The sequence below is a fragment of the Pseudopipra pipra genome, chromosome 4 (assembly GCF_036250125.1).
Source record: "Pseudopipra pipra isolate bDixPip1 chromosome 4, bDixPip1.hap1, whole genome shotgun sequence".
In the NCBI taxonomy this organism is placed as follows: domain Eukaryota; kingdom Metazoa; phylum Chordata; class Aves; order Passeriformes; family Pipridae; genus Pseudopipra; species Pseudopipra pipra.
The window spans coordinates 42,640,238-42,668,124 of NC_087552.1; the positions used below are offsets into that span (position 1 = coordinate 42,640,238).

At 38.1% G+C, this 27,887-nt stretch overlaps 1 protein-coding gene across 1 annotated transcript; it reads left to right on the forward strand.

Annotated features, from left to right (window-relative positions):
- Positions 1 to 90: 90 nt before the first annotated feature.
- TRAPPC11 (trafficking protein particle complex subunit 11) lies at positions 91 to 26,482 on the forward strand. Its single transcript, XM_064652616.1, has 29 exons — positions 91 to 496; positions 1,424 to 1,593; positions 2,003 to 2,073; positions 2,942 to 3,056; positions 6,915 to 7,014; positions 7,749 to 7,822; positions 8,034 to 8,130; positions 8,919 to 9,052; positions 9,395 to 9,542; positions 10,006 to 10,099; positions 11,445 to 11,524; positions 11,618 to 11,696; positions 11,785 to 11,839; positions 12,645 to 12,790; positions 13,886 to 13,947; positions 14,050 to 14,182; positions 14,769 to 14,899; positions 15,417 to 15,572; positions 16,101 to 16,288; positions 16,958 to 17,106; positions 18,646 to 18,767; positions 19,418 to 19,537; positions 19,897 to 19,962; positions 20,065 to 20,221; positions 21,791 to 21,899; positions 22,391 to 22,482; positions 23,374 to 23,507; positions 23,887 to 24,054; positions 25,494 to 26,482. The coding sequence occupies exons 1-29, from the start codon at positions 290 to 292 to the stop codon at positions 25,536 to 25,538; spliced, it is 3,402 nt and encodes a 1,133-aa protein (XP_064508686.1). The 5' UTR covers positions 91 to 289; the 3' UTR covers positions 25,539 to 26,482.
- Positions 26,483 to 27,887: the final 1,405 nt, after the last annotated feature.

Sequence of the window (27,887 nt, forward strand, 5' to 3'; positions counted from 1 at the left end):
TCCTGACTGGCCCGGGCGGTGCAGCCGAGGCGTCGATTGGCCGCTCGCGCTGCCCTTCCGACGCCGCCCGGCGCTCGCTTCCTGAGGCGGGGCCCGCCCGCGCTGCCTCCCGTGACCCGCGGCCGCTGCCAGCTGGTGCTTCCCGGCGCGTCCCGGCTCTATCCCGCCGCGGTAGGCGGCGTTCCGAGGAGGACGGACCCCGGACAACGGGGCGCTCCTGCGGCCGGCCTGGGCCGCCCTCCCGCCACCTCTGTCCCGCTGGTCCGCGGGCCGCCGTGCCGGGTGCAGGATGACCCCGCCGACGCACTGGGACTTCCCGGTAGAGCTGTGCTGCCGGCCCATGGCATTCGTCACGCTCACCGGCCTGGACGTGGTGTATAACGCCGTGCACCGCGCCGTGTGGGACGCCTTCTGCGCTAACCGCAGGGCCGACCGCGTCCCCATCTCCTTCAAAGTGCTGCCCGGCGACCACGAGTACCCCAAGTGCAGGACGAAGGTACCGAGTGCCCCCAGTCCTGCAGGGCTCCAGCCCGCTGTCCCCGCAGCACGGCCTCGGGAGTGAGGACGCGGGAGTTGGTGTCTCGCTGAGGGAAGGGCCGTGGGCTGGTCTGCAGGGTCCGCAGGCGGCCGAGCACCGCGCCCGGCCGGACCTGTGCTTCTTTCCCCGCTGTTGGAGGGGAAGCGTGGGAGCTTCAAGTCAGGGAAATTGTGAGGGTGAAGGGGAAGCCACGGGTGTTGTGAGGGAGCGCAGTGGGTGCATAGGAGACCGGGTGCCTTAGCTCGTGAGCCAGATGCAGAGGAAGACAGTATGGTTTGCATTTTAAAGTACTTGCTGTTCTTTGACTCAGCGCTAAGGCACCTTGTAAAATTTGAGCTTTAATGAAACCTCAAGTTTAACTCTGGAGAAATTAGATATTTGGAATTAGTGTGTTCTGAAAACAGCATGAAGCCTTTAACTAAGTGAAACACAGCAGAAGGAATATTTCTGCTCTACTCTCTGCTTTGCAATGGCAAGTTAAGAAGCAATGTCAATGGATTTAGCCCTTGGAAAACTACATAATTCCATGATACTGGCAAAGGCAAAGAATTTAAGCTGGTGTGTCCTTGCTCTGTTTGAGAGCCCTGTTTTAAATTGAGCCTAATGTTTCATGGCACTATGTGAAACAAGCTTCTGAACTTGACCCTTCTCCAGTCTACCTGGAATATGTTGTTCTTTGCTGCTGCTATCTCAGACATAAAGTCTTGATGCCAGGAATCAAGGGATATGTCTTAATAGGGAGCAAAGGCTCAAGGGGAGGAATGTTAAAGGAAATTAACAAACATATTCTCAAGTGACAAGAATGTAGAGGCAATTCTTTTTCTCCTGCTACAAATGTTTGTAAATGGATTTGATAGCTTGCTTTGATATCCTCAATATTTTCAGAGGACATCCTATGAATGGTATATTCCAAAAGGAATCCTGAAGACTGGTTGGATGAACAAACACCTGAATTTGGTTCCAGCACTTGTGGTGGTATTCTATGAACTAGACTGGGATGAGCCACAGTGGAAGGAAAAGCAGCTGGAATGTGCTACTCGAGTTGAAATTGTCAGGTAGACTTTTTTCACTTGGTTCATAATGTAGTAAAAGCTAATGTAAGTGTAAATTGCAGAATATAAAACATACCTTTTTTTTTTCTTAAACACAAATTAAGGGGAACTTGAGCTTTGCTCTTTAACATACAACCGACAGTAAAAAAGCTTTTTTTAACAGTTTATTTGTAAAAGTTACTTAAGTAAAAACAGCCCCTGAAATTTTGCTTGCTAAACTCAGTGCAATTATCCTCTCCCAAAAAAGGGAACACAGCATTCTGTGAATGATGTAGTATATTATTATGTTTGGCTTTTTCTCCTGTGTAACATTCTTCTAGTGCTTCCATCTAGACTGAAATCTCATTTTGTTCTGATTATTCAGAATTAAGAAGTGAAACCTTGACACTGTGCTGTGTTGTCTTAATTTTAGGCAAAGTTTGCAGGGAAGAAATACGAAAGTCGCTGTGGTTTTGATTCAGAAAAAAACGCCATTGCCTCCAGGTACTTGGAAACTGTGCACAGTTGTGAAGTTCTTGTTTTTCAGAAGACCCAAGAGACTGAGCTGACTATTGTTTGTCACATTATCTGCAGTTCTTCATCTAATGTCTTCCACATATATTAAATATGACTGTAGGAAAGTGTAAGGATAAAAAGCACTCAGGGTGGTTGACCCTAAACATTTGATACTTTTCTCCTTAACATCTTCCTCTTAAGTCCAAGTCTGATTTTTGATACACAGTATCAAAGATGGTTTACTAGTGTAATGCACATGAGGTGCCTTCTTGTAAGCAAGTTACATTTTAAACTTTGCTTAAGATCAAGAAAAGCAGTAAAAGCTTTGAGAGCTTAGAGGAAAGGTATTTGGTACCTACAAAGGTCTTTCATCTTAACTCTGTTTCAGTCAATAAAATTTTGGAGCCAAGTGGAGCTGTGCAATGTGATACACTTTAACCTTACATTTCTGTAGAGCTGCTGCTTCAGCTGTAGCTGTACACTTTTGAGTGTTTGGCAAAATGTTTTTTTTTTTTTGTTTTTGCTCTACCTGCTGTATGTGTTTGACTTTTCTGTATGCTGTTGTATTTCTTAAGACATAGAGTGTTTAATTTTGTGAGAGATGAAAAACTTATGTAATACTTGTAGTTTTTTGCTAGAAACTGCTAGAAAGTTTCTGCAATGTGTTCTGCTGGATGAAGCACATAGTATTCTGAAAGAAGTAAGAAAGAATGTGATCTTGCTTTTAACTTTAGTAGATTTTTCCATATCTTTTAGAGCTTTAGGTCTACCTAAGGTTTGACTTTTAAGCTTTTAGAGCTAGTTTGACATTGTGGCACCACATACCACTTACTTGTGCTTTCCTTGACTTCTCTAGGGGAAGATGTTATTGCATCAGAGAGGGCAGCAGCTTTATGTAATGCTTGTGACCTTTCTGGAAAATCACTCTTTGTACTTCCACACACTGATCATCTTGTTGGCTATATCATAAGGTAAGCACTGTTTTGCTCTGTTTGCTGACTGTGGGTAGGTTTATACAACACCAGGCCTGCTGACAACAGCTGGTGTACACTTGTCTCAAATGGGGGAAAGAGTTAGCTGAGCTTGTTAAAAGGGCTTTGAACTAGACTTAAAGGGGGAAAGGGTTAAAACCAGGTAAGCCTGGGGACAGCATGCCAATGTATTGGTGTGCTAGTGAGGACCTTCATTCTGCTGGGTCATTGGAAGTAGGGGATGGAACTTCATGTGGCAGTGAAGACACAAGAGTTATGGCTGTGTTAGGAACCATGGAAGTGTCTGAGAATGATCACGTAGGAATTAGGGCTTCTCCCCTCAAAAAGATGGTGGGATCAATAGCCCAGCTGAAGTGCATCTAAACCACTGCACAGAGCATAGGCAACAAACAGGAGGACCTGGAAGCTCTTGTACAGCTGGAAAACTATGATCTGGTTACCATCATGGAAATATGATTTGCACAAGTGAAGTATTGCAGTGGATGACTATAAACTCTTCAGAAGGGAAAGACAAGGAAGGAGAGGCAGTGGGGTAGCCCTGTATGTTAGGGAGTGTTTTGATTGGGAGTGTTTCAATTGTCTAGAGCTTAATGATGCTGATGATAGGGTTGAGTGTTTATGTGAAAGAATCAGGGAGGAAGGCCAACAAGGCAAGTATCCTGCTGAAAGTCTGTTACAGATCACCCAACCAGGATGAAGATGCAGATGAAATATTCTATAAGCAACTGAGAGAAGCCTCATAATTACTAGCCCTTGTTCTCATGGGAGACTTCAGCTTACCAGATGTCTGCTGAAAATACAACACAGCAGAGAGGAAAGAGTCTGGGAGGTTCCTAAAGTGTGTGGAAGAGAACTTCCTGACACAACTGGTTAGTAAGCCAACTAGGGAAGGTGCCTACTGGATCTGCTCTTTGTGAACAGAGAAGGACTTGTGGGTGATGTGATGCTTGGAGGTTGTCTTGGGCACAGCAATCACAGAATGACAGTATTTTAGATTCTTGGAGAAGTAAGGAAGGGGATTCAATATCCCGCTACATTGGACTTCTGGAGGGCAGAGTTTGTCCAGTTTGGGAGACTGGTTGACAGAGTCCCTTGGGAGGGAGTCCAGGAAGGCTGGACATTCTTCAAGAAGGAAATATTAAAGGTGCAGGAGCAGGCTGTCTCCTGTACTGAAAGATGAGCCAGCGAGGAAGAAGACTGTTCTGGCCTGAACAGAGAGCTTTGACTGGAACCTGGGGAAAAAAAGGAGAGTTTATATCCTTTGGAAGAAGGGGCAGGCAACTCAGGAGAACTACAAGGGTTTCATGAGGTTATGCAGGGAAAAAAGGAAAAGGGCCAAAGCCCAAATAAAACTTAATCTGGCTGTGCTGTAAAAAAACAATAGCAAAACCAAACAAATCACAAACAAACAAACAAAACCCCAAACAAACAATTAAAAATGTTTCCATAAGCACATTAACAACAAAAAGAGGGCTAAGGAGAATCTCCATCCTTTATTGGATGTGGGGCAAAACATAGTAACAAAAGAAGATGAAAAGGCAGAGGTACTTATTGCATCCTTTGCCTCAGTCTTTAATAACCGGACCAGTTGTCCTCAAGGTACCCAGCCCCCTGAATTGGCAGACGGAGACAGGGAGCAGAATGAAGCCCTCGTAATCCAAGGGGAAATGGTCAGTGGCCTGCTACACCACTGAGACGTGCACGAGTCTGTGAGGCCAGATGGGATCCACCCAAGGATACTGAGGGAGCTGACAGAAGTGCTCAGTGAGCCACTTTCAGTCATTTACCAGCAGCCCTGGTCAACCAGGGAGGTGCCCAGTCTGATCTCCTTCTATGACCAGGTGACCCGCTTAGTGGTTGAGGGAGCGGTTGTGGATGTTGTCTACCTGGACTGTAGTAAAGCCTTTGACACTGTCTCCCACAGCACGAGTGGTGTTCCCCAGGGCTCAGTAAGGGGACCTGCTGAATTCCACACCACTTTGTTTCTCTGTGAATTTGAGTAATGACAGTCAGATATGTTGCTTATAAAGAAATATTATTAAATATCCCAAGATGTTCCCTTCCTCAAGTGAGATAGAGGCAAAGTGAACTTTTCTACTTCTGCAGTGGTTTTGGCCTTGCTGGTTCTAAATGATTTTCCCTACAAATGTGTTGTTGTTAAGTTTAACTCTTGGCAGGTTTTTGTTTCCCCCTACCCCCCTTCCTGGCTGTGCAGCTCTCTCTTTCTGTTTATGCTAAGTGGCATCTGTCTGGCTGCAAATATTATGTCTTTGTCATTTTATAAATTTCTTGTGCTTTCTGTTTTAATATTTACAGGGAACACAACATCAAATAAATTAGGAAGACTTCAAAAACAGATTAGGGAAAGGTTGAGAGACTTGTGTAGATCTAAAAAGAAGGGCTCAAACTAAGGCAAATCGTGGTTTAATAGAATTAGTTTTAATTTTCCAATATATGCTCAGGGAGAGAAGAGGTCTTGGTCTGAGAGGCTAATTCTTCTCTCACCTTTGTATTTATATATAAACAGCATAATTCTCAACATAAATTGATGCTGGTATTGTATCCACGCTGCTCACAAACTGCCACTGGAATTCATCAAAATAGGGTAACCATTACTTCTAGTTTTTCATATTTTACTTTTATTTTGCTAAAGTGGGAATGTTCACCATGTGTTAACTAGTGTCAGCCTTTGCAAACTGCATTTTATTATGAGATTTATTATGAGATTTGCAACAGTCTCCAAGTTGGTGGGAAAAAAACAACAACAACTGTTTGTGCATATAATCATGTCAGAAGTTCTGGTATAAGTCTTTTAATTTTGACATCTTTAATTGAGATTTCACAGTAATAAAAGACTGTAATTTGTTTTATCCCTCAGAGTGGCTCATGTTCTCTTATATGGCCACAATATAATACCAGAACAAATATACTAGGTTGACTTTATTTGTCTCCCTGTTGTGACTGAATTCATAGTTAACAATTGCTGTCCAGTGGTCTTTCCCATTGTTTTCATTGCCATCCTCTCAGTTGCATGGCAGACAGAACACAAGTTGTGATCTGCCTTAATCAAGGTCTGCAGTGATCCCTTCTTGGCCAAATCACAGAGTTGGTACTTCAGCCTTTACTTCCTGCATGTGTCAGTGCTATTGCAAGTATTCCTCTCCTGGATTCTGGTCTTGTTCTAGTTGATTTTACTCCTCATGACTTGATCATATAGCATATGGTTCTTAGGTTCTCCTCAGCCTCATACTACATTTGGTGTTCTTTGTCTTCTCCCCCTACAACTTGCCTTGGGCTATTTATCTTGCAAACACAAATCTCACTGTTACCTCTGCAAACCAAGTAGCTGTTGATGTTTGGACAGAATAATGAAACCTAGTCTGTGCCCTCATAATTTTGTTTACTGATATTTTTTTCCTTCCCACTACTCCCCTCAGCAAATAAGTCCAGCAAATAAGATCTCGACCTGTTCAGACACTGTCTGGGAGCCTCAGCAAGGTTTACTTGCCTTGATTTAGGGGCATCTCTCCACTTTCTATTGCCTTGCAAAATCAGAACAGCTTACCCTCAGACTTTCTTAAATTAAATGCTAGAGATTGTTGTATAAGAAGTCAGTATATAAAGCTTGCTTGTTCTACTTCTTGCTATCCTTATGTGAAGAGTTTTTGTCTGCAGGCTCTTAACTGTGTTGTAACTTAAAGAAGAGTTTAGTAATACCTCGAGCTACTTTGCCAACACTGAAAAAAGCAGGATTAAAAATAACTTATTTTGAAGAACTTCAGAATTTCTTTGTTTGTGGGAGAAACTTTGTGACACTTATGAGCAACTTTGTTGCAGGTTGGAAAATGCTTTCTATGAGCATGCACAGACTTACTATTACACAGAAATACGACGAGTTAAATCTCACAAGGAGTTCTTGAACAAAACCACTCATCAGGTAATGTTACCCTGTTTTTGAAGTACTGTGCAAAATTATATTGCATGTTAAAACATGAAAATAAGAGTTGTTTATTGCTTAAATGTTTTTATTCCCGCCCTTCCAACTTGAGATGTCCTCTCTCAGTATAGTAAGTAAATCAGGTTTTATTTTCTGCAATTTAAGCTTTTATTTTGATTGGTTTTGTTCTTACATTTGTATTCCTCACATCTGCATTAGAAGAGCTGCATCAAGCTCTCAGATTAAAAAAAGAAAAACTTCTTAATTATCTCTATGGTTTAACCTATTTGAGTGTAATATCTTAACAAGTTGTGGGATGTACTTTCCTTAGACATTTTGTACTCAAAGTTGCACTTGATTTGGCTTTTTAACTTTTGCTTTTCAAATCCACTCAGACACACAATGTTCTGTTGAGATTGCCAGCTTCCCTCTCTTGGAATCTGGAATCCAAGTGATAAGCTGCAAACCACAATCAACTCTGTCGTAGAGACTTTGGGGTGTTACAAAACCTCTCCCTTGTTTCGGGGTAAAAGACTTTGGATAGATTAAATCTGTTGAAAGATCACTGCTGTGTCATGGTGGCAGAGAGAACTATTAGGAAACAGTTGCATAGTCAGTTTTTCAAGTCTAGTGCTATATTATGTAAATTTCTGAAGTTATCACCTGTGTCTGCTTTGTAGGTAACAGGTATGTTGGAATATTTGTGAATGATGTACACTGTTTGTGTTTTGCAGCTTTTATTTGTTAGACACCAGTTCAAAATAGCGTTCTTCAGTGAGCTGAAACAGGATACACAGAATGCTCTCAAGTAAGACTCATGTAATCTTCCTCCACCCTCTAAGCCATAGACTGTGATAAATATTTTCCTGAATGCAAAATTATTTAAACATGTATGTAAGGGGCAAGTTCTTCCTGGGAAGAACACACTCATTGAAAGGCAGTTTTTTGTTGTCGGCAGTCCTGTTCTTACATTTTATTATTTTGTATGATTTAACTCTAATTTAAGTATTCGTGCTTAGGAATTACAGAACTGCATATAATCTTGTGCATGAATTGAGGGCTCATGAAACAAACATGCTGGAAATCAAGACCATGGCAGGATTTATAAATTACAAGGTAACAACTGTACTTCTAATCTTTGACAGTCTTTACTTAAAAAAGAACTCGATGCATCTTTAATGTGTGAAAAGTTAATTTTATATTGCTTTTACAGAGATGGATTAGAAAGAGTGAAATCCCAGTTAGACTTGCAGAGACTTCTGAATTCCATACAAAAGAAAGATCCTTAGCTGAAGTTCGGGATTATTTTGAAGGATTGGAGTTCATTTGAGATGCAATCATCTGAAAGACTAGATTCCCTTTTAACTTGCACTCTGTGCAGGGGGAATGAATGCAAGGGCTGCTTGTTCCCTGAATATTTTTGTCTTCTTGCAAAACTTAGGGCAATATAGTTCAGTTACTGCTTGCTAGGAGGAGGAAAGCAACTCGTTAAGAATCAGACTATACTTCTGTGGTGTTTTAGAGGATTTTAGGTAAAACAAAACTATCCCACCACTTACAACAATCTTGGAGTTGGATTCCATCAAATTCCATTTGCACATTGCAGTCTTCAAAGATAATGATATTTATAGTGGCTCTGCAGTTCTGTGTTACATTTGGCAGTGGGTTATGCACTCTTCCATTGGTGCCCTGGGGAGAAGGGGAAGAAAAGTAGCATTAGATGAAATAGAGGACCATATAGTTTCAGGTGTAGTGCATTATGGTTTACATCTATTTTTCTCCCTATATTTTTTATGCAATTTTTGCTCTTCAGAAATATGTAAAATTAGTTTGGGGGGGGGTTTGAGTGTTAATTCTTAGCAACCTAACACAGTGGTTTTTCCTCTTATTTTGATGTTTTTTAGATCTGTCGCCTTTGTTTTCAGCATAATACTCCACTGGATGCAATCGCACAGTTCAGGAAGCATATTGACCTGTGCAAGAAAAAAATAGGAAGTGCAGAACTGGCTTTTGAGCATGCTGCCTGGATGTCTAAACAGTATGTTTTTGCTTAGTAGTGTTTCTGGCTTAGTTTTATATAACCTTATGTAGTTCACTGTTTTACTTGTCTAGACAAGATATAAATTTTGAGCAATTTATCTAAGATAAAGATACATTAGAACATATAAACTGTACACTATTGTTCTGTTTTGCACTGATTATTGACCAATTTTCTCTTTGAATGAACAGACTATGACACAAATACAGCCATAGAATTTAGATGCAAAAGTTCAGAGAAATGTAATCTGCCTTAACACTAACCAGAACTTTTAATTGTAGGGTACCTTTCAGTTCAAATTGCTGTTCTGTACATAATGTTGGTTACAAATTTCTTTAACAGGTTTCAGGCTTTTGGTGACTTGTTTGATGAAGCGATTAAGCTGGGATTGACAGCAATTCAAACTCAGAATCCAGGTTTCTATTACCAGCAGGCAGCCTACTATGCACAGGAACGGAAACAGCTAGCAAATATGCTTTGTAACCATGATGTAAGTTGGGAGGGGAGAAAACGCTTTGCAAGTAACCAGATAGAAAATTAGCTAATATTGTAGTCTTAAATGGAAGTGGAACAATCTGTAATATGCATAAATGAAATCCAAAGAAGCATCTTTCTGATGCTTACTAATGTTATGTGTATTTGTTGTGTATGGGAAAAGTTACTGCAGAGAAAATGCATTAGTATTTATTTTATTACAAATAATTCTGACATGTTCTTAATATTTTTTTTAAATCTACTTTCTACATCTCTGGATACTTGAAAACTTATTGGTTTGTTTTTCCAGTATATTTTTCTATATGTGCATTGTATCTGTTGACTTATGGGAAGCCGAGAAACAAGAGCATTAGTATCAGTACATGGTGGAGGGTATTGTTTTAGGGTTTTTCTGATGCTTACCTGGCAGAAAATAAAACATGAACCCTTTTTTGTTACTGTATTTGCTGAATTTACAGTCCTCTGTGATGTATCCCAATCCGGATCCCCTGGAAACGCAAACTGGAGTGCTTGACTTCTATGGGCAAAGACCATGGCGGCAAGGAATATTGAGTATGTTTCTGTGTCTTGTATCTGTGGAGTTTGGACAAACTTTTTTAGCTGCTGATCCTGCCAGCTAACTTAGCAGGCATCAACATGTAATCCGTTTTCCACTGAGATGGATGCAGGGCTGAGACCTCACTCTCTTGTTAGTTGGTTGTACGACTTGAGCAGGTGTCAGTTGGCAGCACAGGAAGTGTGCTTAATCTCTATAACGAACAGAAAAGGAACCTCAGGTTTATGCAGGATCAGGTCTTCAGCAAAGTTGCATAGGCCACGTTGAAGCTCTGCTGCTGCTGCTTTGTTTCTACTGCTGCCCAAGCTACCTGTAATCACTGTGCTGCAGGAATCCCAACTGCAGTGAAACGTGATCCTGGGAAGAGAAGTTGGAGAACTGGATACAGCAAAAGTAATGATGTCTGTGAAAGTGATCTTTATAAGTTCATCCTGCCATCCACACTGTGTCTTGTCAACTGCAGACAGGAGCTCAGGACTTTCTTTTTTTTTTTTTTTTTAATGAAAAAGGTTTTGGGATTTTGAAATGGATTGAGAGGATGCAATGACTAGATTTTTATCTAAGAAAGGAATTAATGATTTTCCTATTAAGGAGGATGTTTTTCTCAGAATTTCTGACTCTGCATTGTAACATCTTTGAGCTATATATGAATACACATGTAGTTCTGAGATCTTCATTGTTGTCTGTGGTTTTACTTCCCTTTCTCCCTTTCCATTTGGTCTTCTATATTCTCTGCATATCCTTTGGGCTTTACTGCTTTATCACTGCCCTCTTTAAGACTTTATTCGGTTTACTGTAAATACGGTACTGTCTAACCTCTTTTATCTTGCAGTCCTACTGTTTTAAAATTATTTAGAATCTACTTCTGAGGTTAAACAGTTTTAGATGAAGAGAAACTTTACTTGTTAATATATTAAAGTTAGGGGTTTTTTGTTCCAGCAAGAGTTTATAGTCTTTTAAAGCCCTATGCAGTTCATGTGATGGTGAGCTCTGTGCTACAGAAACATGTTTGTATCCTTATTTGAGATCAGATTTTAAAAAGGCTACAAATTTGTCTTAACATACACACTTTAAATGTTAATAGATGCAGTATGAAGACTAGGTGGTTTTACTGTAACTTGCTGATTTTGGGTAGCTTTAGATAATTTCTTTTAAAAAAGGGGAAAGATATTTGTTTTCTAGAATTTCCCTTCCAGACAGATATAACTGTCTGTGAGGTGAAAGAATGTGCGACTGTGTTTAAGTCGAAGCTTGCATTGCATATTGCTCACAGAATAAATAGTTCCCTTTGGCTCTGGACAGAATTCCAGTTTCATAGATTTTTTTCATTGTCTTATACAGGCTTTGATCTTTCTGATCCTGAAAAGGAGAAGATGGGGATTTTATCTCTACAGTTAAAAGAGAAAAATGTCCTTCACTCGGTAAGTTTTATTCTACAGAAAAAAAAAATCTGTTTTTAGTACAACGCTAATGTTTGTATATATAATGATATCAGTAATGATTTTGTCTGATAGGAGCTAATAATCACTCTGTTGAGTAATGCTGTCGCGCAGTTCAAGAAATACAAATGTCCAAGAATGAAAAGTCACTTGAGTGAGTATAGATAATCAGATGCGGTTTTTAAATTTATTTTGCAAAGGCTTTCAATATTGATCTGGAACTTTTTTTTTTTTTTAATCAGTGGTTCAAATGGGAGAAGAATATTACTATGCTAAAGATTATGCCAAGGCTTTGAAGTGAGTATCTTTCGTGATTGCTTCTTTTGCATGCTGTATTCTCATCAAGACCCCATGTCATATTGCTGTGAAATAATGTTGGAAGCTTGTGTAAGATCATCCTTGTACCTGGATCTGATTGAAGCACAAGCTATTGACTACTGAGTCTACAAACTCCACTTTTATTAAAGAAAGCAAAACAGATATGATGAGTCAGTTATTAGAGCAGAAAAACTTCCTGCTCTGAGCTGTTGTGGGAGCTTGCCTTACTGGGCAAATATTATATATTTCTAGCTCACTGATTGAGTGCTGTCTGTCTCTTGTTTGAAGACAGACATGTATTTACTGTTGTTAGTAGCTGACTGAAATTTACATGGAGGAGAAGATAGGCTACAATAAACAGATCAATTTGTGTCAAGCTTGATTGTTCTATGGAGAAGCTTTTTTTTTTTTCTGTTAAGTAGATTTTTCTGAAGTAGGCAGAAATTCTTGTCTTAAACAGTTGAGCAGAGTTTAAAAAAATCGCTTCTCTGCTTTTCTAGTAATGACAAACATTGGTCAGTATTAGGAATGTATTAAGGTATGTGGTTTTGTTCTCTTGTGAAAATTTTTCTAGTTTGAAATAGAAAATTCATGGAATAAATGTATTTCTTTGCCACAATTTCATGTTGTTTTCAATAATCATTGCCACATATAAATGGTAGACTTGATTTTAACATTTGTGTTAGTGAAAATGAATTTTGTATTAATGATACCAAATAAAGGCAAGCTTCTAAAAACTATTGGTGAATATAACTTGTTTTCTCTCGATTTTACTGTGTTGCAGGCTTTTGGATTATGTTATGTGTGAATATCGCAGCGAAGGATGGTGGACCCTTCTCACTTCCATATTGACAACAGCACTCAAATGTTCATATCTGATGGCCCAGCTAAAAGATTATATAACATACTCTTTAGAACTATTGGGTAGAGGTAGGTATTCTTTTAAGAAATCCACTCAGCCTATACAGAAAAATTTAAGTACATGTATTTTGAAGTATGACAAATCATTGTCAGGTACAGTGCTTACAGTACTTCAAATTATTTGACTACAAAATAGCTGTGTACCTGTGCTGAATTTTTACTACCTTCTGTGGTATGCTGGAATTTGAGTTTGCTTGCTCTTCTATTATAAAATTCGTTGCATTCAATTAGACTGTGTCAGGGATATCTGAGGCACAGAGCTTTGTTTGAGACAGTTGAAATAATGTAAAAGGAATTTCCTGAGCTTTGGGATGGGAAAAGCATTTTTCCTAGTAACAAAGCTAACACTATATTTCTGGATTTAAAATCACAAATATGCTTCTCTTAGACCTTTTACTAGAACTCTGCTGATGAAATATGCATGTGGTATGTTTTAAGGAAAAAATGTGACACAGGGTGGCTGCACAGTAACAATGCAAGCACTCTGGTCCATGTAATGTCTCTTACTTGACATTGCAGAAATAATCCTTTCGGGCCCTAAATTGCTAACACCACTATTAGGGTAGGTGTGGTAAAAATGTGTTTGCATCTTCTTTTAGGTAGCCAGGCCACTCTGCTTTGTATTAAAGAATAGCAAACAGTGCAAACCCACCTTTCTTCAAGAGAATAATGTGTATTTTAAACAGTCCTTTTTTCTTCCTTACAACTACCTTCAGTAGTTGTTTTTTCTAATATTATCGGAACTTGCCTCTCTGCACGTTCCAGAGTTTTCTATGCTTTCTTCTGTTTTTAAACATAAAAACCAGGAAGGCATAAGCATTATTCTTGTGGGACTTTGCTCAAAAAAATTACAAAATGCTTGTCTAACCAAAAAATATTTTACTTGGTTCCAGTGAAAGTAAGAGGAAACATTTAAAATAGGAAAAGTTCTGAAAACCCAATGAATCCTTCATTACTAGTAGATGGATGTTAGAATTTTTTTTCCCAGAATGCGTTATTTGAAAGATGCAATCTAAAGGAAAGATTTATTGTTAAGTTTAAAAAAATAGAAAGTAGGAACACTTGCTTCTGTCTTGTAACCTTTGGTTTTTTTCTGTTTATTAGCATCTACTCTTAAAGAAGATCAGAAATCCCGAATAGAAAAGAATCTGATAAAAGTTCTAATGGTAAGTGGCAGAACACCTATTACCCTTTTAAATAATTCTAAGAATGGTCAGTGTCTGGTAGCCTTCTTTTGCTGCTGTTTGTAATCTTTTACCTGTGTTTAGAATGAAAGCCCTGATCCTGAACCTGATTGTGACGCTGCTGCTGTGAAAGCATCACAAAAACTGTGGGCTGACCGTGTTTCCTTGGCAGGCAGTAATATTTTTACAATAGAAGTCCAAGATTTTATACCATTTGGTAAGTAAGAAAGCAAATTTATGCCAAATCGTAAATTTTGATGTAGTTATACCTTGAAAATAACTGATTAGAAAAAAAACCACGAAGTCTGTATTAAAGTGAGGAACAACGCTTCAGCACTGCTGTGTTTGTCTAAATCAGCAGGATAAGAAATAATGAGAGAATTCAGTGATCTGTTATCCCTGATGTGGATTACTAAAGAAGAATTTCTGCTTTTTGGAAGACTTCTGTCACTCTGATGTGCTTTGAAGTAGGATTCTGAGGAAAGAGGGCAAAATGTGTGCAAAGTAATACTCCCCATAGAAAGGGGGAATGAGTGACTGTTACAAAAAAATTGCATGCAACTATACAGGTCTATCTATTTTCTGCTGGACATCTGCATCTGTTCTCCTCTGCAAAGGTTTTGGCCAAAGTGGCTTTCTGTGACAGTGTTAGTAGTCAAATTTGTCCCACTTACCAACCAAAGTTGTAGGAGTGTACACAGAAAAATCCTTACAACAATTATTTCAAGAGTGTGCTTCTGGACTATCATGTTGTAGTTTATATTTAACAACTACTTCTTGTTTCTTTTTTTTTTCAATTCCAGTCCAGTGCAAAGCAAAATTTCTTGCTCCTAGTTTTCATGTTGATGTTCCTGTGCAGTTTGATGTATACTTGAGAGCTGATTGTCCTCACCCTATCAGGTTTTCTAAGCTTTGCATCAGTTTCAATAATCAGGTAACTATGTTCTTTGTATCTCTGAGCTAGTGATAGAAGCTTGTGATAAGAATGGAGTAATATCTATTAGTGTTTTTAAACATAAAAAAAATAAAAGCTTTTTTGCAAAAATTATGTTAATACTTAAGCTGAAAGGTGTTTTTGTGGTTTCTTTTCCATTATCTATCACTTTTGACAAGTGTATTGATACTGGGATAAAACTCCAAAATGCAGTTTGATTAGTTCATCTATTGTATCTTTTTTTTTTTTCTGTGGAGCTCTCTGTAGTTTCAGAAGGATCATTTTGGTGTCTTATTTCTTGTAATGCATGAAGTTGCATTAATGTAATGGATATCTTGTGTCAAAGAATTGCATTGTAATTACTTGTGAAGTCTAACTTTGATAATGTGAAAAGTAGGAAGAACCCATATAGTTTGATCCAGTTACACAGAGCCTTAATATTTGCCATACTGCCATTATTCTCTAAAGATGTCTTCAATCTGAATTTATCAACTTTCTTCCCACTCCCTCATTGTAGGATTACAACCAATACTGTGTAGTAGAAGAAGCCTATCAAAAAAGTGATGTTCTAGAACAGTCATCGCAAGGAACAATGTGCTTAGTGCCTGGCAAAACAAGAAAGTTCTCCTTCAAATTTGTTGCAAAAACTGAAGATGTAGGAAAGAAGATTGAGGTTTGTCAATTTATGTTGCAGCTTTCTTACTGTTACATACAATGAACTCAGACTACAGTGTGCCTCTGATCTGGCACCAGTTAAGTCACTGCTGTTCTGAATGTTTGAATTCTTGAAACTGAGTATCAAATGTGAGAGTAAAACTCTTGACAATGCCAAAACAACAACAAAAAAAATTACAAGAACTTAAGTACTGCTCCAAGATTTTTTGGGGGTTTTAAGTTGTTTTTTTTTTTAGATACGTGCAATACATTAAAAAAACCCAAAATGTGAGAGGTGGTATAGCATTATGGGGGGGTAGGAAACTGCAGCCTTCTACGCTGCACACACATGAGGATGGATACTTTTCCCACTGCTGTTTCATTAAATGAAATCCTGGGGTGGTGAGGTGCTCAGTCTGCAAAGCTGCCAGAAGCTTTTTGATGATACGTGTGCTTATTGTGCCGGCATATGTTGAAAAACTCTATTCTTACAGTAGGCGATAAGAAGAGAAAGTTACCAATACATGTTCAAATTTCTGTCCATCAGATCACTTCTGTGGACTTGATCCTGGGAAGTGAATCTGGCCGATGTGTGATTCTGAACTGGCGAGGAGGAGGGGGAGATGCTGCCTCTTCTCAAGAAGCATTGCAGGCAGCACGTTCTTTCAAGCGAAGACCTAAGCTTCCAGACAATGAAGTGCACTGGGACAGTTTGACTATTCAGGCAAGCACTATGTGAGTAAAAACTTGAAAAAATATGTATATATATAAATAATGTATCATTGTGAGTCTCCTGTGAAGTCCTGATCACTCTGTTTAAGAAGATAAAAGGCTTGTTTGGACTTCTTCAATACAAGCTTTTTAGTATGTCTTTGCTTAACTGGGGATAAGATAGATACAATCCAATTCTTTAGGACTCTCTAGGCTCCAGATAGCTGGGAGCACAGAAAAAGCTTGCAATGATCTCTGAGTCTGCCAAGAATACTTTAATTCTCCCCTTCACCTAACTTTGCTATGCAGATTTTTCCCAGATTTTTGTGCAAACTGGGAGGTGTTATTGCTCTCTTATGAAAGCCATCACACAAAGAATTCCTTAAAAAAATGTATTGCAAAGCTATTATTAGTAATAAAAATAATTAAATTTGATTGCAGTTGGTGCGAGTGCTTTTTTCTTTTCTGACAGAACATCTGAACCATTAATGCTTATTCCTAGGGTTCCAAAGTGGTCTGTTTTTATTGAGTTTTTCCCATCATACTGCTTTTCAGGAGCCTCACTTGTCTTAGTTTAATAGGCCACCAGTTGTCAGACCTCTCTTAAACAGTAGACTGGTTTAGTCTCCTTTAAACTAGGCTTAAAACATGTTATTTAAGAAACATACAATAACCGAGTCTCTTCTCTTAAAGGATTATTTCTAGAGTGCCGAACATTTCTGTTCAGCTCCGTCATGAACCTCCTGCCCTGACTAATGAAATGTATTGTTTGATTGTGACAGTCCAGTCACATGAGGAGACAGTGGCCAAAGATGTTAAGCTTACAGCAGGTTTAAAGCCAGGTATTTGGGGTTATTTTCTTTTAATCCAGCAGTCTTATAATTGAGTCCTTGTTCTTGATGCAATGCAGAGAAATATAGTAAATGGCTTTCCCGCAGTAATTAAGTTGGGAATGATGAAATACCAGTGGTAAGAACAAGAGCTAACAGACTCATTCAGTTACGATTATTTTAACCATGGCTTGTCTGTGGTGTTTACATGGGTATTTTCAGAATATAAGTTTTTACCATCTTGAAAGAAAACATGGAAGCTTTTGTATTCCTTTCTAGCTTTTTGTTTAATTTGCTCATAACTAAGCTTTTCTTTCCCCTAAAGAGAAATCTTTTCCTTGCTGAGACTGAGATGAAAGCATTAGACAGCACTAGATAAATGTTTTCTAAGTATGGTCTTTGTGGGTTTTCTCCTACGCTCACCCTGTGCTTTTTTTCCTCTGCTCTGGACTTTGTAGTTTGGCTTTTAAACCACTTCAAATTTGGAGAACAATGGAGAACTGAGGCAGTATTTCTTTGAATGAAAAGTTAAAAATGCAAATATTGTATGTGTAAGCCCTAGTTAGCTGTATATAGATATTGCTGATAGTTTTCAATATGTCAAGCCCAAATGTTACTCGTGGTACTCCTATTAGTAGCAACTATCCTAAAAGGCAAAAATATTTTTGAGCCACTGACATAAAGGATGCCATGTGTTCTGTGTATTCTGAAACAGAACCACGTACCCTCTGCAGTTGTATGGTTCATTAAAGGCAGTGAAGTGTTCTCGAAACTTGTTTAATTGGATGTTTGGGCTTGGCTCCTGAAGCAGCGTTTAATAGATGGTCTCTTTTTTTTCTTGGGTTTTTTCCTTGCTTGATCTTAACCCTTTAACATGTGATATGCAAGGTCAGTGTGGGCTTGCTAGTTGCATTAAAAGAACGATTGAAATGTGACATTTCATTTATAGGGAAGGTGATGTATTTTCCAACAGTTGCAACTCTGGCAAGATGTGGCTTGTTTTGCTTTGAAAATTATCCCACATAATTGCAGTAATGCCATTATTCTAGTTAAGCTCTGACCAAAGAATGGTGTCACTTAACATCTATACATTTGTTGTTATGTATTTTCAATACCAATTTGGAAGAACAGATTTAAAATATGTGAAATCATTAAACCATGCTCTTGAAAACAAAAGAATCACAGAACAGTGAAACTTTTCTTTTTACTTCATTACAGAGTATCAAGAAAACTTGGATCACATAATTGTGTTGTGTTACATAATATGGTAGGGAACATCTAGATGTGATTTCTGATTTTTGAGATACTTTTTCCCTGGCCTAAATAGCTGAAACAAACTTGCAGGGATGTGAACCCTTCAACTTAAAAACTTAAGATGGTGTTCAAATCTACCCTCTGCTGGTACTTTTGAAAGATTCCCTCAACAAAATCAACAATGTTAATTCCTTATGCATTGCTTTTTCGAGATTAATATTGTATTACTTTTAGTTATTGTTTTCATGCTTTAGTGATGTATACCTGTGTGGATATGAAGACAGTTTTTAATCCTAGGGCAAGATGCCAACCTGACTCAGAAAACTCAGGTAACTCTTCATGGAACAGATGCCTGTGATGACTCTTTTCCTGCACTGCTTCCTGACATTCCTGTAGGAGACTTGCAACCGGGGGAAAAGGTGAAGGCTTAAAACCTTACTTCTGTATCACACTTGAGAAAATAGGGACCAACTAATAAACTCTCATAGAAGGCCAAATGTTTACTTTCAGATGTATGAACCGATAAATTAAATACTTATAGCATATTTAACCTACTATTTACATGTAGTTTAGTATTTCTTTAACCAGATTCTCTTTTGGACTAAGTTTAGGAATAAGGTATATTCTGGGGTTGATGATACAGCAGGGAGATAAGAAATAAGGAGGCTAATCTCAACTGTTAATTAAATGCACTGCCTAATGGACAGTAGATAATAGTCAGCAAGTGTGATTCATTGTGGTAGAGGATCAAATATGCAGGGTTTGCACCAAACTGAAGCTGTGATCAGTAAATTAGAAATCAGGTATATCACATATTACAGTTATGGGTCTTTCCTTGTACTGTTAAGTAACAGATGAGCATCAGTAGCAAAGCACCTGGAGCTGTGCTACTCTGATTAAAACTCACTGCATGATTAAGATCAAAGGAGATTTCTTATGGTCAAAAAAATACCCATTCTACTATTGCCCTCTTGGACCAAGTAAGATGATTAATACATTTTGGACAGCTCTATGTCTAATAATGTAATTTAGGTATAGCTTAACTCACACAGTCTCCTTTATTTTGCAGCTGGAAAAACCAATCTACATTCGTTGTGGAACAGTTGGTGCAAGAATGTTTCTGTTTTACATTTCTTACTTAATCAACACTGTTGTCGAGGGGAAAGAAATCCTATGCAAGTGTCACCGGGTAGGTTTTAAAGATGCACCAATTGCTGGAGATACATTCATGGAATGCAAGAAATATTTTAAAAGCTGTAATTTCAAGTGTCTTAGAAACCTTTCTTGTAGATAGAAAAAAAAATGCTAAATCAGCATTTGGTATAATCAGCAGATAAATCAGCATAATGGTAGCCCTTTCTAGGGTGAGCCATTTTGTAACTATAAGCAGAAGTTTTCTATATTTATTCTTAAATATGTTTAAAGATATATTTTTCCCTGGGGAGGACTTGGTTAAAATGATAATTAAAAATAATTTTACATTAGTAATCTTTGTCATCAACAGCCAGGTCTGAAACTCTTCTTTCTACCTCTTTGTTACCTATACAGGATGAAACTGTAACCATAGACACAGTGTTTCCCTTTGATGTTGCTGTCAAATTTGTTTCCACGAAGGTATGTGTTTGAAAAGCTGTTGATATTTTGGAATCACACCACTTTGGAGGGTTGCACCTTGTTTGGTCAGAAATAGTCAGAACTTGTATCTGTCTTTGACAGTTGGAGCACTTGGACAGAGTATTTGCAGATATACCATTTTTACTGATGACAGACATCCTGAGTGCCTCTCCTTGGCCTCTCACTATTGTAACTAGCCAGCTACAGCTGTCAGCTTCCATGACCCCAGTAGATCAACTGGAATCTTATGTGGAGAATGGTAAGTTTTCTTAGAGTATGCTCTCTATCAGGAGGATACTTTTTGCATAACTTGACAGTAATAGAAGGGGACATTTTAAATGTTTGCTTATCAAACCCTGAATAGAAGAAAGCTGCTTAATACTCTAGTTGCTTGCCAGAATGCAACTTGGACAGCAGTATGCTTCAAAATGTAGTTCTGTTTCACTAGATCAAGTAAGTAGACTTGAATAATGGATGGTAAAGAAAATTCTAAATATAACAGATGTAAGGGAAAGCACCTGAAAGTACTTCTGAAATGCAACTTAGATATCCATATGAGAAGATACTCAATGTTTCCAGTTTTTATGGGCTATGTATACTTTCTGGAATGCGAACACTATTTACCATGCGATAGAGGCAACATCTGAAGACCAGTGATCAATGTTCACGATTGCAGCCACAAAACTGAAAAATGTGAAGCTAGAAAGGGTAGATTATAAAAAAACAATTAGTAGTAACTGTCTTTTTTTTCTAATATTGCCACAATTTACTAACTTATTACTTAAATTTGAAAAAAATTATCTTGCAGCTCTTACCCATTAAAACTGCAGTATGTTAAAGTTAAATAAATGGAGTACTTAACAATAGAGCCAATCCAAAATCTTAGAACAAAACATTCTTTGCATTTGCGGGGTCAGAGATGTGAAAATATGTATTCTATCAAAAACTTCGGATCAAATGAGGCAGTTTTGGTGGCTACCTGATTGTGGGGCAACTGTCCACCCATGCAATCAAGGACTTGCAATACTCTAGTTCCTCTGTAGATTCAAAGGTTGCCTGGCAAAAAGTAATTACTTCCCATGTCCTTTACTCTTCAAACTATAATATTTCATCTTCAGCTCTGGCACCTTGTGCTTCATGACTCAATTGATTGCTCCTAAAGAGCAAAGTGCCAGGACATATGAGCCCTACAGGTACCAACCACAGGTGTCCATCTTTTGGTTGATTTTTTTTTTTTAAAGATTAATGATTAATTTTGAAAGACTAAAACCTATTTTGTTAGTACTTTTTAAAAATCACTCTCTAAATGAAAAGGTACTTTTTCTTAGTTCATTTGGTCAGAAAAGAAAAGAAGAAAAAGAGTGAAAACTCAAAGCCAGTAGATTTTTCTTGTGTTCCTTCTCTTCGCCACCACTCATCCATTTGGGTGGGAGAGGGGAGGTATCCATGTTCATATTATTTTCAAGCATCAGAGACCTCTTATGCTGATGTCTTGGAATTTGCTGTAGGAGAAGTGTAGAATTTGAACTGGCATTATTTTGCTTTTTGTGCATGTTTATGAACTCTAAATTTCAAATGACTCATTCTGCATGTACATAAAAGACCTCATAATGCTGATCAGAAAGTAAACTGTCATATGCTTGCTTATGTCACTCTTTCATGTGTTGAAATACTTTGCAATCTATTGAATTGATACATTATGTAGGTATAGTTTGCAGAGCACTTCAAAGGTCTTTCTGGCCGAATGCTTGTGTCATATTGGGTTTTTAGAATTGGTGGCTTCTGCAAAAATTTTATGCTTTGATTTTAAACAAAATCTTGCTGATAGTTGTTTTACAGACAGGTGAGAGTGCCAGTGAGTGCTTCTGCCTTCGCTGTCCTCCAGTTACTAATGCTACTGGAGTGGCAACTGGGTGTTATATAATTTCCTGGAAGAGGTAAGCATCTCTTAGCCCTGATGGGGAGACGAAGTAAGCTGATTTGTTCTTAGGGATGATAGTGAGTTGTTGGTTTGGTTTTTCTTTGGAGGGGGGTGGAAGTTGAAAAAAGCAAAAAAAAGTTTTGGATCTTTCTGTAGCAAGACTTTGGACCTTACTAATTACTGCTTATTAGTTAGACTTTTGATAAATCCATATTTCACTTAAGAGGTAAATATAGGATTATGGTTTTAGCATTAGAAAGAAGAAAGCTTCATGGAAGATCTTAGATCAATTACAAAGCTATTTTGTCACCTTCTACTCCCTGTCTTCTCCAGTCATGAAATACTTGTGTATTTCTGTTTTTTCTTTCCACCACTGAAACTACTAATTTATTTGAAGCTACTGAAATATTAATTTAGTCACATATAATGATGTTCTTTTGGTGTACTTGCTTGACACTTTATGTTGTATAATATTCAACATGGTCTGCATTTGACTGTTTCCTGCAGAAGTTCACCTGTGGAAAGTGTACCTGTTGTTAGCACAGTCATCACTCTACCACACGTGATTGTAGAGAGCATTCCCCTCCATGTTAATGCAGGTAATGTTAATTTGGCAACATATATGTCCCAGTTAGAGTTTTTAGGACTGCCAAAATTTTTTACAGAACCCAGAGCTTGCATTGACTGTAGCAAAAGACAGAAAACTGATGCTGGATATTATGGGGCTAGTGAAATAAACCATATCGTCACTTAGACTGCCTCAAGCCTTGCCCTGCTTTTCCCCCTCGAAGGGAAGAGCAGGAAGCTAGTTACATGAATATTTTCTCCTAAAAGCTGTCAATGGATTGACCTTTATTACACGGCAGCACAGAGGCTGGACTTACCTGTGCTGATGCTGCCTTCCCAGTAGGTTTCTCTAGATGCCTATGGTGACAATTGTTCCATCCACGCCCACTCTGGCTGCATCCCAGGAAAGAAATAGCCTAGAGAGTTGAAGATGCTTGTAGGCAGGTGAACTGTTTCTCTTCTAGCATTTCACCTGCACAAGAACAGAGGGGTACTGAAATGCTCACTGAACACACATAATTCTGATGCTTTCCTTGGTTTGGCTTCATTTTTACTGAGATTCTTCCACCAACCTATCCTATATTTTAAAGGAGCTTCTTGACAGTATCTGATTAGATTTTGGTAAGCTGAAAATACCCAGCAGCAGCCAAAGTGACTTCCTAGTTATTATTCTTAGGCAGTGTTAGCAGTTAGGAGGTTTGTAACTAGATGTTGAAGAAGTGTTACTGGAAAATTGTAATGAAGTTGTGTTCTGTTCTTTAAACTGTTTCTAAAAAAACTTGTCAGAAATGCTTTAGATACCTAGTTATTGTATCTTTTTTTCTTCAAACTTTTCACTGCTTTTTGCAATGGACTTTTTTTTTCTTTTTTAATGGAACTTGAAATGCACTTTGTATTTGAGATTTCTTACTTTTTTTCTGAAGATCTGCCATCATTCGGTCGAGTCCGAGAATCCTTACCTGTCAGGTATCACCTGCGAAATAAGACCAACTTAGTCCAGGATGTGGAGGTGTCCGTGGAACCCAGTGATGCCTTCATGTTCTCTGGCCTTAAACAGGTACAAAACTCACATCTACTGGTCTTGCTGGCTTCTCTGGTAGTGAAGAATACACTGATTAGACTTCTGCTGATGTGCAGAGAGGACAAACTCATTGGGTTTTAGGTGTTCAAAGTATGGTAAATTCTGTCTGGAAGAATATGGAGATGCAGATTCCCTTTGAAAAAGGGCTAAATGGAAGTCTGACTAGGAGCTGTTTGTCATGTTGTTTATAGGTAACATGGTGTTTCAGTGTAGAAGCAATAGTTTAAATTAGAATAGGCAATTATTTACATTCTCTCCAGCTTCAGAAAGTAACCATCGTATAAGTAGAAAGTAACCAGAGGACTGCTTTTAGACACAGAACACCTATATTTGTGGCTTTCTTTTTTTTTCTAAGATTCGATTAAGAATCCTTCCTGGCACGGAGCAGGAAATGTTATATAACTTCTATCCTCTGATGGCTGGATATCAGCAGTTACCTTCTATTCACGTTAACTTGATGCGATTCCCAAACTTCACCAATCAGTTGCTCAGACGGTTCATCCCGACACACATTTTTGTAAAGGTAAGGCTGTGGGAAGTGACCTGTGTTTAAAGGCTCTCCTTGGGGCTCCTCAGGTTTTGGGGGACAACCACTCTAGCTCTGTTCAAGCTGAGTGTTTCCAAGCAGACTAAAACAGCCACCTTGTAACAGAGTTACTTGCTTTGAAAAATCTCGTGTTGTGCCTTGGTGTTGTCAACCAAAATCTTCAGGAAATCTGTTTCAGTGCAATTCATATTTGGTTACCGCTAGGTGAACAAGCTGAACGTGCTTGTCCCTTCCCTGTTGTTTTGTTCCATGTCTTACTCTGTTAAATGAGTTTTAAAGTTTCCTCTATGTTGAGCATAGTGGAGTGAGCTAAATATAATGAAATACTTTCAATACCAAAATTTGTAGCACTTCTGAAAAAAGAAGTGTTTGAGCAACCCGTATGACTAGGTTCAGAGACACTGTAGCATCCCACACCTCCCTAAATAACTTTTAAAAACACATTTTGTCAGTGAATCACTCAGTCTAGATTTTTTTCATAAGTGATATAACTCTGAAGACAGTTCACTCATGCCATGAAAAACAGATCACGGTGGTCTTTTGACTTTTTAAGAATCACTTAAATTCAATTGCCTAAAACAATGCTTCCTCATTCCACTGCTGCTGTCTCCAGAATATTTTCTTCACTTTTTATTCAGGCTCTTAACAACGAAGGAACCTGAAGAGTTTGTTTGTATGATTTGAGATAGACTTGTCCAGACATCTTTAATCATGTTTCTAGGAAACAGGCCTGCCATTCTTTCAATTTTGTTTTAACAAAAACAGATAGGCAGAACTTACTTTTTACATGTAAAAATTGATTGTTAAGGTGTCCCCCTAAGTGAATTGAAAAGGCATTTACCCTCAAAAGCATGGTGTTCAGAACACTCCTGTGGACTCTTTCAGGCTTCAGAATTCTTTGATTTTGCTTTGGAATTGTCAAGACCTCAGAAAAGCTTATTGACGGATGCCTTTTCTTTAAAACTTCCTCCTTGCTCTCTCCCATCTCTAGTGATGTTGCTTAAAATTCCTCCAAGAAATTGTCAGTCTCATTCCTGTTTTATGCACTGATAATTTTCAGCTTTCTGTCCTGCAATAAAGATCAAAACTCTGATCAGCTGGGTCTTGTGCTAAGCTGTGTATGGAGAAGGCATTTAACAGGGCAGTTAAAGAGCTGAAGCCTCTACCAAGTACTCACTGGGCCAAACTGAAATTTCAGCTGGATGTCCTCTGTGTTTCTGCTGCTATTGGAAACGTTTAGAAGTCAGGATAAGCTTAATGCTCCACTTGTGTACCAGAGCTACATTGATAACACAGTGTATTGCAAAGTTAGTTTCCTAGTAGCCTTAGCCTTTTCTGTTTGGTATTTGGTTTTTTTTGGGGGGAGTTGTTTGGGTGGTTTGTTTTTTTTTAATTCTGTCTTTATTTTCTTAAAGCCTCAGGGTCGTCAAGCAGATGATAACTCGATTGCAGCTGCATAACTTTGAGACCTGTACCTCTGCACTTAAAGAACATGGGATGTTGCACAGAATATGTAAAACTTACTTTGGAAATATGGCTGTGATCAAACCATAAGAATTAAATTTTATTTTAAAGTTACAACGCTTAACAGAACTAATGTGTAAAAAAAAAAGCTAATATTTCACAGACTTTCTTTAAGGAATAAACATATGGGGAAATCTTGGTGCTTTATTTAACAGGAACATTCTTTTGAAGTTAATTTTGAATGTCAAACTCTGAAAAGCATTGTTTAGGCATATTAAATGTCTTGAGTATTTAAGTGAAGAAATGCTAATTCATGTGACCAAAACTGAAAGATGTTTTCATAGTTAACAGTACATAGTTTAAGTACAAAGTTTGTACTTACTATTAGAGACATACAACAATGAAAATGATCATTCTTTACAGAAGTTTGCCCTGTGCCACTAGTCTAGAGAGCAGAATAGGTTGTGCAGTAGCACCGTAAACTACAAATGGTTGCATCATACTGTTGGAATTGAGCAGCCTATTTATCCTTTAAAACTGTAACTTTAAAAAGCCACAGTTTCTCCTGGGTAAGCCATACATTCAAATTGGAATTCAGCAGCTGGTCTAATGAACAGAGGGATTTGTTCTTAACAGTTGGACTATCCAACCTGAAGCTGATATGGTTTGCGATTATTTTTACACACACAGCTTCCAGATGAAAGACATGTCTTGGTAGTCTTCTGCTGTGTGAATTTAAAAAATAGACATCCTACTGTTGTACAGCTCCAGATGAACTGGTGTTTAAAATACAGTAAATTATGTATATATTAAAACTCGCATTGTGAAAACTTGCATTGTTTAACTTTCTAAATAATTACATTTTGATTGCTTGGGAAATGCCTTATTTATTGTCAAAGTGAAGTTCTAATAAACAGCTTGTGACAGAGTACTGCTGAAACTGTGTCCTTAATTGCATTGTTTTCACAGTGGTTTCATAACTCTAGTCTCTCTTGTGGGCTGATTCATTCATCTGTGGCACTGAAGTCCAAAATCACAGCTGTGATACTCAGAGGAAAGCATGAGTGAAGTCCTGAAAAAACATGTGAGCATATACATTTTTTTTGGAGTGCAGATGTAGTTAGATTATGACGGTTTTTTTCATTGTGTAGAGGAGGATAAGAAGGGGAATGATAAACTGTGCTAGGAAAAAGAAATGAAACCTTCCTTATTCTTTGCTTAAATATACTGAACTAAGTGGCAGTCGTGGAATAGGTGTCTTATCTCTCTTTTTTTTAAGAGTGGAAAATGTATTTCATTTCCAGATATTTTTTTTTTTTAAGTAGCCAGTCAGGTTACAGCATCTCTGGCACCTCCGTTACTGCTTCTTAAACTACTTGCATCAGCATGTCTTTTAAGTGTTTGGTGGAGAACTGGGGTGCCTTCCCTCAACCCCAAAAGTGTCTAACACTGAAACAGTGATTTGTATTCCTTTCAGAGGGGAGATAGCATAAAACACTTTCATGGTTACAATAATATTGAAGTCTTAAATGAAGTGTTTAAATAGCTTCCTGCTTAAAATGGTGAGTAGTAAAGGTAGGAACTATATAAAAATGATATGGAAATACAGAAATGCAAATATATCTCACAGCATGAAAAAAAATACTTTGCCATCGTTACGATTCCTATTTTTTTTCATTCACAAAGGGAATCTTTTCTTATTTTGTGTGATCTTACTATAGCCGTAAACAGTACAAAGTAAAGATTTTTGTCTTAGTTGTCTCTAAAGTGCTAGGCATACCTTTTATGCTATGTAAATGACTGATGTGAATGAAAACATTCAGCAAGCAGGAACCACCTTGTTAAAAATGCTAGAGAAGTGATTAATGATTACTATCTTTCTGACTCATAAAACCCTAATGCTGAGGGGAATGTTTGTGATTCATAACCCAAATCCCTTTGGAAGTCTTAAGGAAATAAAAAGGGCACATATATTTCAGTGTAAGTGCAATTTTTTTTATTATTTACTGTATTTTGAATATTGCTCATCAAACTTCAATGTATATTACTTAAATGTACTCTATTTTAATTGGAACTAATTAAGTATCAAAGAAAGAGAAGCTACTTAAAAAATAATTTAAAAATAGCTCTCAGGGAAAAAAGATTGAGATCAACATGTCCAGACTGCTGCTGAGCTGGAGACTTAGCCCCAGCACTACCGTTTCCTCCCCTTTTGTGCTACTTGGCCCATGAGAGGGGAAGAACATGTGCTTCCCCTCTCGTGCACTGAGATGGGACATTTCCCCTCATCTGATCTGGCTACAGCAAAATCTGGAGCAAAGAAAGTACTCTATTCCTTCGTCATT

Coding starts and splice junctions, on each gene's coding strand:
- TRAPPC11 (XM_064652616.1), top strand. CDS start 290: ATGACCCCGCCGACGCACTGGGACTTCCCGGTAGAGCTGTGCTGCCGG. Junction 11,840..12,644: donor GATTATGCCAAGGCTTTGAA/GTGAGTATCTTT, acceptor ACTGTGTTGCAG/GCTTTTGGATTATGTTATGT. Junction 15,573..16,100: donor ATGTAGGAAAGAAGATTGAG/GTTTGTCAATTT, acceptor TCTGTCCATCAG/ATCACTTCTGTGGACTTGAT.